Source organism: Moschus berezovskii, chromosome 18, assembly GCF_049115385.1.
Source record: "Moschus berezovskii isolate FMDL1 chromosome 18, NW_MosBer_1.0, whole genome shotgun sequence".
Classification (NCBI taxonomy): domain Eukaryota; kingdom Metazoa; phylum Chordata; class Mammalia; order Artiodactyla; family Moschidae; genus Moschus; species Moschus berezovskii.
In genome coordinates this window covers 38,786,609-38,799,798 of record NC_142477.1, presented here as the reverse complement: position 1 = coordinate 38,799,798, position 13,190 = coordinate 38,786,609, and the positions used below count along the sequence as shown (strand labels likewise).

The 13,190-nt window shown below is 33.3% G+C and overlaps 1 protein-coding gene across 3 annotated transcripts in view; it reads left to right on the top strand.

Annotated features, from left to right (window-relative positions):
• LMBRD2 (LMBR1 domain containing 2) overlaps positions 1-11,551 on the top strand; it is a 62,231-nt gene extending 50,680 nt beyond the window's left edge. For 2 of the 3 annotated variants that reach the window (XM_055422174.2, XM_055422175.2), the window contains exons 15-18: positions 483-529; positions 1,734-1,839; positions 4,616-4,745; positions 5,645-11,551. In XM_055422174.2, coding sequence (XP_055278149.1) covers positions 483-529; positions 1,734-1,839; positions 4,616-4,745; positions 5,645-5,729 — 368 coding nt within the window. In that variant the 3' untranslated portion in view covers positions 5,730-11,551. The remainder of the gene's footprint in view (positions 1-482; positions 530-1,733; positions 1,840-4,615; positions 4,746-5,644) is intronic. The other variant, XM_055422176.2, reaches the window with a different exon arrangement.
• The last annotated feature ends 1,639 nt before the right edge of the window (positions 11,552-13,190 follow it).

The following is a 13,190-nucleotide window of genomic DNA, read 5'->3' as shown; positions in this document are numbered from 1 at the left end:
TGGAGTATCATATCCAGTCCTGGATAAGATTTTCAAGAGTAGGACTGATAAGTCAGAAGGAATCTAGAGGAGTGTAGGCAGAATGATGAGTATGTCAGGTATATCCTATGGGAAAAAAACCACTCAGTATATAGCCAGAAGGGAGCAATGGAAAAAAAACTTATGCAGAAGTATGAATTTAATTTAGAAGACGAAGAAAAAGAGAAGCTGCCTTGAAGCAAATTTCAAGTCACCATGGGGAGGAAGTTCTTCCTCACTGAAACTGTTTAGATAGAACCTAAAGAGCGATCTCCAGTAAAAGTTGAGAAGGTATCCTCTACAGAGTTAGGTGACCTCTCCGGTTCTTTCCAACAATAACCTATTACCTTTGACTTTGTAGTAATTTAAAGGAAATTGGTCATAGCCTGATACCTTTACTTCAGTTACTCTACATCTAATTAAACCATATTATACCAAATTTGAGACCACTTTTCTGTCTCTAGAGAAGAGAAAAAGGCAACGGCAAGAAGAAGGAGAAAATAGAAGAAGAGTAAGTATAGTACTTACTGACTTGCTATAACCTAAAGATTAATGTGAAATATCATAAGAATCTAATTGACTTTGGCTGAAAACAATGGGACAATGACATAGGATGTATTTTTACAGAAAGGCAATTTTAATAGTTTGAGATATACATGCTAGAAATTCTGTCAGACCTGTTCTAAAAAGTCATTAGTAATAAATTACTTCATGTCCAACATCTAGCAGTTTCTTGCCTAAGGTAGGGGCAGTAAATATTTATTGAATAAGTGAATAAATTCATGCAGTCTTGCCGTTGAAGTGATTTTGATTGCTTGAAAAATATGCTTTTTTTGTCATGACATTTATTTTATTCCTCTTTAATTTTTCTTTAGTCCTTTGTTTGCTAAGGCAAACTAACCTCCTAGAGAATTGAAAAGTCTAGTCATAGTCACTACAAATTTTCAATACCGAGTGTGTCCATACTGGAGAAGTAAAGACTCAGGAGACGTGATAGTTGTCTTTGTGTATTTTAGTGTATGTCATGGAAAGGGAGACTTGTTCTTTATTTCGGAAGGCATAACTAGCACCAAAAATTGGAACAGGATGATCAAACGTAGAATTTTTCATGTCTTCTAATAAGAGAGCCAAATAGCATCTGGCATGGCTATTTTAGCGTGAAACTCTGCACTGCATGGGTTCCTTTCAATTCTAAGAATTTAATGAGTAGAATTCCAGTTAATAAGATTTTAGTGCAGTTAAGACACAATGCCACATGAGTCATTATCTAATTATGTTTATCTACAACTTTAATTTTGCTATCAAAAATGACTTTTTGGGTCTCTAAGATTTGTAGTTTATTTGGGTAGAATAAAATTTTATTACCATCTTATTAATTAGAGTTTCATAATCCTTCCATGGTCAAGAAAACCTTACTGTAGTTATAATATTATTTTGACATTTTAGGTGGAAGTCAATAACTTAAAATAATCATAGTTAGCAAAAATGTCTATAAATGTCTTCAAGTTAAGTTTGATGACTATTAAAATCATTTAGAAATAAAGGAAATTATGATTTCTAAAGGCACTGTGCTAATTATACTGATTATCTGACAAATTCCTGATGAAAAAGAATTAGATGATATTACTCTACATATATAATCTAAATCTGTTGTCATTGATGAATTATTTTCTTACTGTGTATTCTCATGTTACATATTCGTGTTTCTTTTCTAGGAATGGAAAGAGCGTTATGGACACAGTAGAGAAGATTCCACTAGAAACAGAAATGTTCATATTGACCCGAAAGAATCAAACTTCTCAGAAATGAGTACCAACCGATGTAAGTAGTTTATTATCTAGTTTTCTTAAGAAATTTTTTTCTTATGCTTGCTTGTGTAGAGACTGAGAAAATGCCTTTATAGAACAATAAGTGAGGTTCTGCAGTGACTTTCCTGTTTTCATCCCTCAGTATATGGGAGGAAGAGGAAAATCAAATATGTATTAGGTAGGAGAAAGAGACATCTGGGACATCAAATGAATAGTTGTCATTATACTACCTAAATTAGTACTTATCCCAGGCATATTTTTGGCAGGTATCAGTTTCCATTAACCTAGATGTGTTTCAGGCTATTTGGTCATTTTTATAATAAATTACTGACTGACTCTTAGGTGTCAGCTACTTTCCCAGGAGTTCAAAGAAGATACTTTCCATCCTTGGTTTGCCCTTAATTGAATGATGAACTGATACTAGGCAGAAGACATTGGCCAGTGGGTTGAGTCAGGAAGCCTCCCCACGTTCTGGATTTTGTCATAGGCTTCTGGGAGGGTGACAAGAGACCTATCTGTGTGCAGGATCCAGCACTGAGTAGAAGGCAGAGGAGGGATGCAGGGATGCGGAGAGAGTGTAAGGCTGCACACATGATGCTGAAGGACTCAGCTCAAGGGAGGAAAAAGAATTCTTCACTGGGAAAGGGTGGTTTCTGTTATAAAAAATACTATTTAGGAGTGAGTGGTACTTGGCCAGTTGAAGGGGTTTTTAGGCAGAACAAGGAATGAGCAACATGAGAGAACTTTGGGGAAATGTAGATTTTCCTTTGTGACTAGAACCTGAAGTATGAGAAGCTTGGTGAGAGGAAAGGCTACAGAGATAGTTGGGACACATATCACGCTTAGAAGTTTGGATTTTATCCCAAAGGTAAGATTTCAGTATGGAAAGAATCATGCTCAGATTTTTGGTTTAGAAAGATGAATTTGACATCTATATAAAGTATTATTTCCAGGGAAGTGAGACACAACCCAGTTTAGTGTCTGTTGTAGTAATGTAGTTAGAAAATGATGAGGGCATTAATACACAATATTTGTTTTATGGAAGAAACTAACACCATTGTAAAGCCATTATCCTCCAATTAAAGATAAATTAAAAAACAAAAAAATGATGAGGGCTTAAAATAAGCACCCTTGAGATAACCCTGGAGATGAAGAGAGGCTGTGTTTGGATGAGATTTAGCATAAAAGAAATGAGAAAGCTGAAGTTTCAATTAAAGCTAGGAAATAGAGGGATAATTCTGCAAAGATATTTGGAAGCTTATCTTGGATTTGGACTTAACAGAGTGCAGAGATCTGGGGGATATAGAAGAATGGTTAAGAGGAAACACAAAACCTTGGGATGATGAGTTAGAACCTGGCATGTGGGAGGCAACCAGTATTTGCTGAATGAATGAGAGAAACAGTGGAGGGCAGAGTCCAAGATGACAGTAATGTAAGGTAAGAGAGAATTGGCTTGCCTTAAATTTTCAAAAAGAGCTGTGTCATGGTTTGTTTTGAAGCTGTTGAGCTGCTCAAAATAACACTGAAAATTGAGGTTTTTATGGAGAAAACATCATTCATATAGGGAAAGGAGAGTTAGTTTTCTAGATCTGTGCTGACCAAGGTGGTAACCATTAGCTACATATGGCTGTTTAGCATTTGTAGGGTAGCTGGTGCCCCATATTGAAATGATAATATTTTGGATATATTGGGTTAAATATGTTAAAATTAATTTCAACTATTTCTTTTTACTTTTTAAATGTATTTACTAGTAAAAAGTAAATACAGGGCTTGCAATTTATTTCTGTTGGACATTGCTTCCCTGAATTCTTGCCCCATGGAAAAAAGAGTCCTTTCTTGGAGAGTCTGAGTTGATTGCACATTAAAATCATAGCTGAGAAATGAGATGTAGCAGCCCCTGGATTCACTATGAAACCAGCTGAAACTTATTTAATTGTGAACAATTTCACTGTTATGATTGCTGTTGTTATTCACTCGCTAAGTCGTGTCTGATTCTTTGCAAACCCATGCACTGCAGCATGCCAGGCTTCCTAAGTTCTTCACTACCTCCCAGAGTGTGCTTAAACTTATGTCCATTGACTCATTGATGCCATCCGACAGTCTCATCATCTGTCGTCCCCTTATCCTGTTATCCTCAATCTTTCCCAGCATCAGGGTCTTTTCCAGTGAATCAGCTTTTTGAATCGGGTGACCAAAGTACTGAAGGTTCGGCTTCAGCACCAGTCCTTCCGATGAATATTCAGGACTGATTTCCTTTAGGATGGATTGGTTGGATCTCTTTGCTGTCCATCACCACAGATGGAGAGTCTTCTCCATCACCACAGTTCAGAAGCATCAGTTCTTCAGCACTCAACCTTCTTTATAGTCCAGCTCTCACATCCATACCTGACTACTAGAAAAACCATAGCTTTGACTATATGGACCTTTGTCGGCAAATGATGTCTCTTCTTTTTAATATACTGTCTAGGTTTGTCATAGCTATTCTTCTAAGGAGCAAGTGTCTTTTAATTTTGTGGCTGCATTTCCATCTGCATTGAAGTTAAATACTAATTCTGTTGCTGTAGCTGCTTCTGAGCTTAGACTACATACAAGGGAGAACTCTTCTTTGTTATTTTCTATCATACTACTAATCATTTTAATATAAGTTTAAGGTAACCATGTAGTTATCCTTTCTTAATATTGTCTTCACAATGAAAATTCAGATCCTTTATAATCTTGACTTTCTGTGTGTCCGTAGACTGTGACCCATAAAAACAATAGAAAGTGGAAATTCTTTTCTTCTTTTGCAGCAACATCTAAATATACCAGGGCTAATAACAGGACTGAAAGGGACCGAATAGAACTTCTTCAGGATGCGGAACCTTTGGATTTTAATGCAGAAACGTTCACTGATGACCCTCTTGAATCTGAAACGGGAAGGTAAGTTCCAGTTTGTCCTTTTGGCTCCAGTATTCCTCTAAAAATTTGATAACATTCTGACTTGACAAGATGAACATAAGGAAAATATTCATCTTTATTGCTAATGTAAAACATATTAAGCAACGTTTGATACCTTTTAACACCTGCTAATCTTTTATATTTAAAAACTTATATCATCCAGTAGTAGTAATTGAAATTAGTACCTTCATAAATTATTACTAGTAGTGTGATAAATAAAAAAGAATTGAAATCATTTTGTAGAATCTTAACAATATTTGTATTCCTATTTCTGACAATTCCATTTATGAAACGCATCATATTTGGCAGTAGTTACATAGATGTGACTGGGTGGCAGTGTATTCTGAGCACTTTAACAACAGTAATCGTATTTTATGGCTGTAAGTCCAATTGGAATTGAATCTAGAGAGGCTCAGTAACTTACCCAGGATCACACAACTTTTAAGTAACAAAATCAGGCATTTAAACCCAAGGAATCTGGCTTCAGAGTCTCTGCTTTTAGCTGTTATACCAAGTAGAAATAATTAAACAAAAGCAAAGCATTATGGGCAGGAAGATATTTGCTTATAAATAGCAAGAGGAATATTCTGTTTATATTCAACAATATAGAGTAGTTATTAAATCCAAATTCCATGATGTGTTTTATATCTCTCTTCTTTCTTTTTTACATCTCTCATCCTGCCCTATGTGTCATATCATAGGCTGTAAAACAGTTATTGGTTGATTTATAATTATAGGTAAATCTCTTTGGGATAATATCCTTGGAGAATAAGTTTCTGATTTCAGCTACTGAATAGATTTTACAGTTCTTAAAAATTATGTACCCACTTCCTTTTAATGTGTCCTTGTTTTTCTCTCCTTCTTTATTTTTGATGCCTCAGATCATTTCTTTATCCACCTTTCAGGTATCAGCCTGGTGGACGATACCTCTCAATGTCTCGCAGCAGAATATTTGATGATGTTTAAAGTCTATAGGAATTTATGGAATAGCTAACCAAGATCAACAAACAAGTTCAGTCTTTATGAACATCCGTATGCTCTAGAATTTACTACTGAATTCCCAGTGAAAAGTGGCAGGATAAAAAAGGCACTAAAAATTAATCTGATCTTAGTGATAATGGCTTATTATTCACTGAATATCGTCTTTATTTCTAATAGGATTTGTTGCATACCATTCCTGAAATGTCTGCCTTAGAAGTACAGTTACAATGGAAGGATTTAATTCATGATTAAGATCAGTATATGTTGAAAACATGTAGTTCAGTTTGTTTCAGATTAATTTTTTTCAGGAAAAATTGTTTTAAAGGTTCAAGGAAGCCATAGTTATAACTGAGTAATATTATAGTTTTATTATTGTGATTTACATATTCTTTCTAAAAAATAGGTTGATCCTTTATTTCTCAAAGAGATGGAGACCTCAATAATAACCATATTTACAAAACCCATGTCTTAAAACAAGGCTTACTTACCAGACATAACTGAATGTAGAAAGCCCTTTTTCAACACTGTATGCAAATTAGTTAGGTTTTTGCATGAATATTTAAGACTATACTTCAACTGATAGTGTTTGTATCTTCAGCATGTGTACTTTAATCAGGTGGTGAATTATTCTTTCAGTCTTTGGTAGTAACTGGAAGTTGTCTTATGCTTTTGGTATTGCTTTGTAAAAGATTTTCATTTCAGAGAGGAGTGTTCACCTTTACCATTTAGCATAGTAATTTAAGTGTTGATCATTCCATTCAAGGAGAGTCATAATTTTTAATGGTAAATAGTGAGCTTTTGGTGGCTCAGATGGTAAAGCATCTGCCTACAATGCAAGAGACCTGGGTTCGATCCCTGGGTCAGGAACATCCCCCTGGAGAAGGAAATGGCAACCCACTCCAGTACTCTTGCCTGGAGAATCCCATGGATGGAGGAGCCTGGTGGGCTGCAGTCCATGGGGTCACAAAGAGTAGGACACCACTGAGCGACTTCACTTTAATAGCCAAAGAGTCCCACAAAATTCTGAACTGTTCAAAGGTGCCTGTTTATTCCTTTTGAAAAAGAATATCTGGTTATTCAAAGATAAAAAGTGAGTCCATTTACTGTTATTACTAACACTTAAATTGTGGTTTATAGAAAACTACTTTAGAGTAGAGATATGTAAAAACTTGTTGCTTAAGCATGTTATCATTTTAAATTGAGTTTTTAAAATTTTGTTTAAGCCAGAGTTAGGTATTACATTTTAAGTCATCAGTGTTTATGCACAGTGAGTATAGTTCAGCACAACATTTTGCAAAAAGAGTTGTTTATGTCCCTGAAATATTTGCAACTCTGAGAACCCATACTATGGGTTCATCCAGTGGTGACTGTACTTGAGCCGCCCCATAGCCATCTTAGTTTCACCTGTTATCCTTTTAGTAGTGCTCATTTTCACTCTTAAGTATTCCAGTTTGAGGATGAATTATATAGTCACATGACAATTTGATTATGTTTCTTGAAGGTCATTTTTCCCTGAATCATAATTTTGAATGTTTTATTTCCCTCTTTTCTTAGTGTTATCATGTAAATACATTAGAAGCCACAGTTTTAGGCAGATACTGAAAGGATAGTGTATAATGCTAATTATCTCATTTTCTTAAATTTTTATGATCTTTAAGATTAGATCCCCTTTAAAATAATTATCAGTCAATAGATTTTCCTCTCAATCAAAATTATATAGACTACCCATTAAAGAAAACACACAAACATCCTTTTATTGTGAAGCATGGTCAGAGAGCAGTAGGCCAGGAGCAGAGATAATTTAACACTGTAATTTCATGACTGACCATTGAAACCTTGGGCAAATCATATAACCTTTCTGTGCCTCAGTTTCTTCATTTTCCAAAATGAAGAGGATGCTTGCTATTTACCTACTGATCTACCTCACAAAGCAATTGTGAGGGTATTGAGTTGATGTTTATATAGTGGCCCTTAAAAAGACAAAATAAGTTGTTAGCTATGCTAGTTTTCCACACAAATGGTATTTGAAGATATTAGATAGGAAACAGATCACCCCAGAAAGTGGTCCAGTTTCTTATTATTACGGAGAAGCATACAAGTTCCCAAAGCAAAAACTCTTTCTGGAATAAGTAATCAAAATCCTGTGAAAATAATATTGTTTTATTATTTAGTCTTTGAGTTTACTTTGGAATATGTTCCTTAAGAATAATGTTGTTTCTCATAGGTTTTATCATGAAACTCAGATGCTATTGTAGAAGTAGAGGCAGAAAAAGAGAAGAAATGATCCAGTTACTTTTATAATTTATAATACTCTAAGATATATTGATAGAAATATGTAAAAGATGTACTACTTTATTATTAATTTTTAAAATGATTTTAATAATTGGAGTGTATCTAATACTTCTATAAAACAGTATAGATCCCCTTTATGACTTTTGAGTTATTTCCAAAATAATTTTGGTGGTTTAAGTGATCCAGAGTATTCAATTGTTTAGGCAGAATTTATGTTACAGGATTTCATACATGATCATATAGGAAGGTTACCTGGCTGGGTAATTTTGTGTTTAGAAGTTAATTATTTAATCCCTGAAGTCTTAAGAGTTTATTGCTGGGGAGCTAAGTTAATATTTGTTTAGCAACTTTGTAAAAACTGTAATATGAACAAAAGTTTTCTGTTTTGAGAACCTTACTAAAATGACATCTACTGCAAAACATTACTACTAAATTCATATACTTTACATGCAAAGTACATTTCTTGAAGAATTACTTCTGACAGTTACTTTTTGAGTGTTTCTTATATTGTAATAGATTCCTAGTTAAACTTTCTAAATTATTTTTTTAAATAATTATTAGAATATTCAGTAAGCCAGTGTTCAGTAAGCCACTGCAGAAAATAACAATAAGTAATTATTAATTTCATGGATCTGTAAGTTGCTATTAACTTTTGTTATTACATCAATAATTTGTTACTCTTAGAACATTTTTTAAAAAATCATTATTAAAATAAGAGTAATTATTAGACTTTGTTCTCTTACCAAATGAACAGGAGCTTTGGAATAATTTCATTATACTCGAGGCCCTCATTTCACAAGAGTCATAAGAACTAAATAAGAACTTTGAAGGGTTTTCAATTTATAAAGAATAGATCAGAGGATTGGACAATCAAAACTTTTAAAAAGATTGCTGCCAATTTGTTTTTGGACACTACTATCTGATTAGATTATCAGTTCTTAAATGTATGCTGGTTGTATACCCAAATGAAATTAAATGTGGATAGGAAAGTCAGTGTGTGTTTTTTTAAGTATATTTTAGAATATTAATGAAGGAATTCATTGCTATACAACAGCAAACCTCATTTTTGTATACATGTAGTAGATTTAGAGAATATTTTTGATTTTTGTGTAGATTACTGTTTTAAAGGAAAAATAAACTCTCCATAATTTTAATTCATACTGTTCAGTAATGTGAGTTTTATATTTGTGATTTGTGTGGGCCATGCCTGAAAATCACAAGGATAAATATATTTGCACTAAGACGCAGAACGTATCCCTGAGAAATCTTAACGTACTTGAATCTCAAAAGTGTAATGGATCATATTTATTAAATCCTAAATGTTAATAAGTAAATGGATTTAGACTTTTATCTTTCCTTTCTTTTCTCCCTTCCTCCTTTCATTCCTTTTGTACCTTCTTTCCTTTCTGAAGCCTGTGTTTATAGTATTGCTTATAATGAGCTGACATATTTTTCTTCCGTTTGTTTGGTGTATACAGTTGTTTTTGATGGTCAGTACACTCAAAAGGTGGTAGTTCTGACTACAGATCCCAGTACTTGAATGGCAGTATTGCACTTAAAGTAGTTCAACAGATTTTGCTAGACAACTAAGTAACATCTGGATGTAAATATGAGGGATGCTGGCTCATTGTGTTGTCTTTTTCACCACTAAGTAGAACACTTCAGTAAAATGAAATATTCTCAGTGTAGATGTTTTAGCATAAAGTTATATTTCTAAAACCAGTGATTATTAAAAACAAGCAAACAAACCCCAAACATTAAAAACCTCGAGACCTCATTTTATGAAAAGGAGTTTGTAAATAACATACATCGTTGTCAAAGTTTTCATTAGAAGAGGTTGAAACAATGTAAGAGTGTTACAGGGAGCCTTCTGAAATATTAATTCCCTTTGTGTGGGTTACTTCTTTTCAATTCAGTGACTTATTTTTCTGCTCAGAGACCTGGAAGACTAGGCAGTGTTATTCCCTTTACTAACTCCTGGAGACCAGGTCCTGTGAGCCATCTCTACCATCAGAGCAGCTATTAGCCCTGCCCCATCCCAGTCCTATTGCAGTGGGAACATACCCACACCCCTAATTCCTTTTATGTTCAGCTTGGTTTTCCTAACATTTTATATCCATTGTGGTAGATTGAAGCCTCATCGCAATTTTAAATTTGTTAATGAAACAATAATGGCATGTTCTTCTTCTCATAGATATCCTAAAAGACTTTTGTTTTTAACACTCTGGAGAGAATTTACCTTTTTTTCTATGAAAATCTTTTCTTTTGTGGTTATCCTGATCTCACATCATTTTGCAAAAGGAGATTTTTTACTGTACTTAGTGCAAAAGAGTAGAAAGAATGGTTTACTGTGGCAGACATATGTAAAATAAAGTCATAATTTGTTAATCTGACTGTACACACCATTTTAATTTGGTATTATTGACACAAATCTTATCAGTCTAGTCACTTAGAGCTGTATTTCTCAAAAGAATGCTGGCTAGCATCTTCCCTATTTAATACACCAAATTGTAGGGGAGAGACTATGTATTTTTTTTTTTAAGCAATCCAATGGATTTGTTTTTGTCCATATTTTGTAAACAATTGAAGAACTTTTCTCATTTCGAAGATAGAGAACATGTGGACCTGTCTTTTAAATAATTGTAATCTAATATATATATATTTATAAATTATAGCATTGGAAAAAGAGCTCTAATAATGATGTTGTTACTTCCTGGTATTTAATTTTTATAAAATGTTTTTGTAAGTAACTAATTGTAGTATTGCTTTTAAGTAGTTTAAAAATCTTTCTCAAATAAGTTCTACCCAGGATTTCCTTGGGTCAATATTCTAAAGTTCAGTAGTCTAGTATGAATTTGAAATATTCCTACATCTCTTAAGTATCTTTTTATATATACCAGTACTCAAGCAAAGTATACCAAAAGCCTAAGTTCTGTGTTGCATTAATAAAGTACTTGTTATTTATTTTATTCAGTGGATTAGGTGAAGTAGAGAGTAAGTCTTTTCAAATGTGTATCTGATCATAAATTTCAAAATGTTTATTATGTTCATTTTTGGTGCATGATGCCAAATTTATCTTTACTCAGCCACTACTACCTGGTTGTTGTTTAGTTGCTATTAATAAGTTGTGTCTGACTCTTTTTGCAACTCCATGGGCTGTAGCCTACTAGGCGCCTCTGTCCATGGAGTTCTCCAAGTAAGAATACTACCTGGTATGTAATGGCAAATGTTTCCCTTTCTGATCAATGGGTTGTAGATATAACTATTTTTCTCTGCAGATTCTCACTAAATATGTATTTGAAAAAAGCCTGCAAAGTGCTACCTGTAATTAAGTTAGCATCTTTGGCCTTATTTATGAATAATGTTCTCTCAGTTTGGTTTTGACCGACTCATGGACTTGGAATTGCTTTGTAGTATTTTAACTTATTGTAATGAATTTTTTGAGATGTTTATTTGATTAGCTGTTAAAATATAGGAAATTATGTAGCTTTGCATGAAATAAAGTACATTTCTACAAGTTACTAAGAACTTTGCTGGTCATTTTTGTGTTTTCCTTCAACCATCTTTGAGATTATACTCTAAGATTTTTTTTGTTCCTTTCAAATTATTAACAGGTATCATGAAAGAAATGTTTTAAGATAAATAACTAAATATCTATACTTTAGGCTCCACCTTACTTCCTTCAGTGAAGTTGGAAACAGGAAAATCAATGAAACCAAATACTGAGTGTTTGAAAAGATCAATAAAATTGATGAAACCCTAGCCAGGCTGACAAAGGAAATAGAGAGTTGCTTTCCCATATACCAAAAATAACAAAGTAAATTTGAGATTAAAAACACAACATCATTTGTATCTGTTCTAGTTAATACAGTAAGAAGAAAAGGAAATAAAAGATATGCAGTTTTGGAAGTAAGAAATAAAATTGTGTTTGTGTGCAGATCATATGATATCATATGTAGCAATCTAAAGGAACTGGCTAAAATAATGAAAACAAACAATAACAACAACAAAACAACCTAGAATGAGTAAATGATTATAGCAGGTTTGCAGGATATAAGGCTAATGTAAAAAAGCGAGTCCTTTTCCCTTTTACCAGCAATGCAAGAGTAGAATTCAAAATTTTAAATACCATTTACATTAGCATCCCCTAAAATGAAATACTTAGGTATAAATTTAATAAAATATATCTAAAATCTTTATGAAGAAAACTACAAACCACCGATGAAAGAAATCAAAGAACAGAATAAATAGAGATTCCATAATGAGCAGAAAGGCAGGAAGACCCAATATTTCCAGGATGTCACTTCTTCCCAAACTGATCTATTGATTCAATGTAATCCCAGTTAAAGCCCCAATAAATTATTTTATGGATATTGACAAACTGATTCTAAAGTTTATATGGAGAGGCAAAAGACCCAGAAGAGTCAACACAATACTGAAGGAGAACAAAGTTGGAGTTCTGACACTGGCGAATTTCAAGACTTAAAGCTACAGTTATCAAGACATTGTGAGATTGGTGAAAGAACAGACAAGTAGACAATGAAACAGAACAGAGAGCAGAAATACACCCACATAAATATAGTCAATTGATCTTTGACAAGAGAACAAAGGCAATTCAATGGAGAAAGGAGTCTTTTAACAAATGATGCTGGAACACGACAACCAAATGCAAAAATAATCTAGACACTAACTTTACACCTTTTACAAAAATTAACTCAAAATGGTTCATAAACCTAAAACACAAAACTTCTAGAAGATAACCTAGGGGGAAACATAGGTAAACATGGGCTTGGCAGATAATATATACATCATACAAAAATGTGTGTGTATATATATATATATGTACCCAGAGATATGTACAGGAATGGCATTATTCATAATAATTTCAACCATAGATAATTCAGTCAACAGAATAGGTTTATTTATTCATCATGATGGATATGTGCATGAATAAGTGGAAGTAATTAAATATTAATACAACTATGTAATAACATGGATGAAACAGATATTGTGGATCCAAACAAGTCAGACATGAAAAAATATAGTGTGATTCTGCTTATATGAAGTTCAAAAAAATATTAAATTGTAGAGTTAAAAATGAATGTAGTAAAATCATAAATAATAAAAAACAAGAAATTACCATACATATCAGGC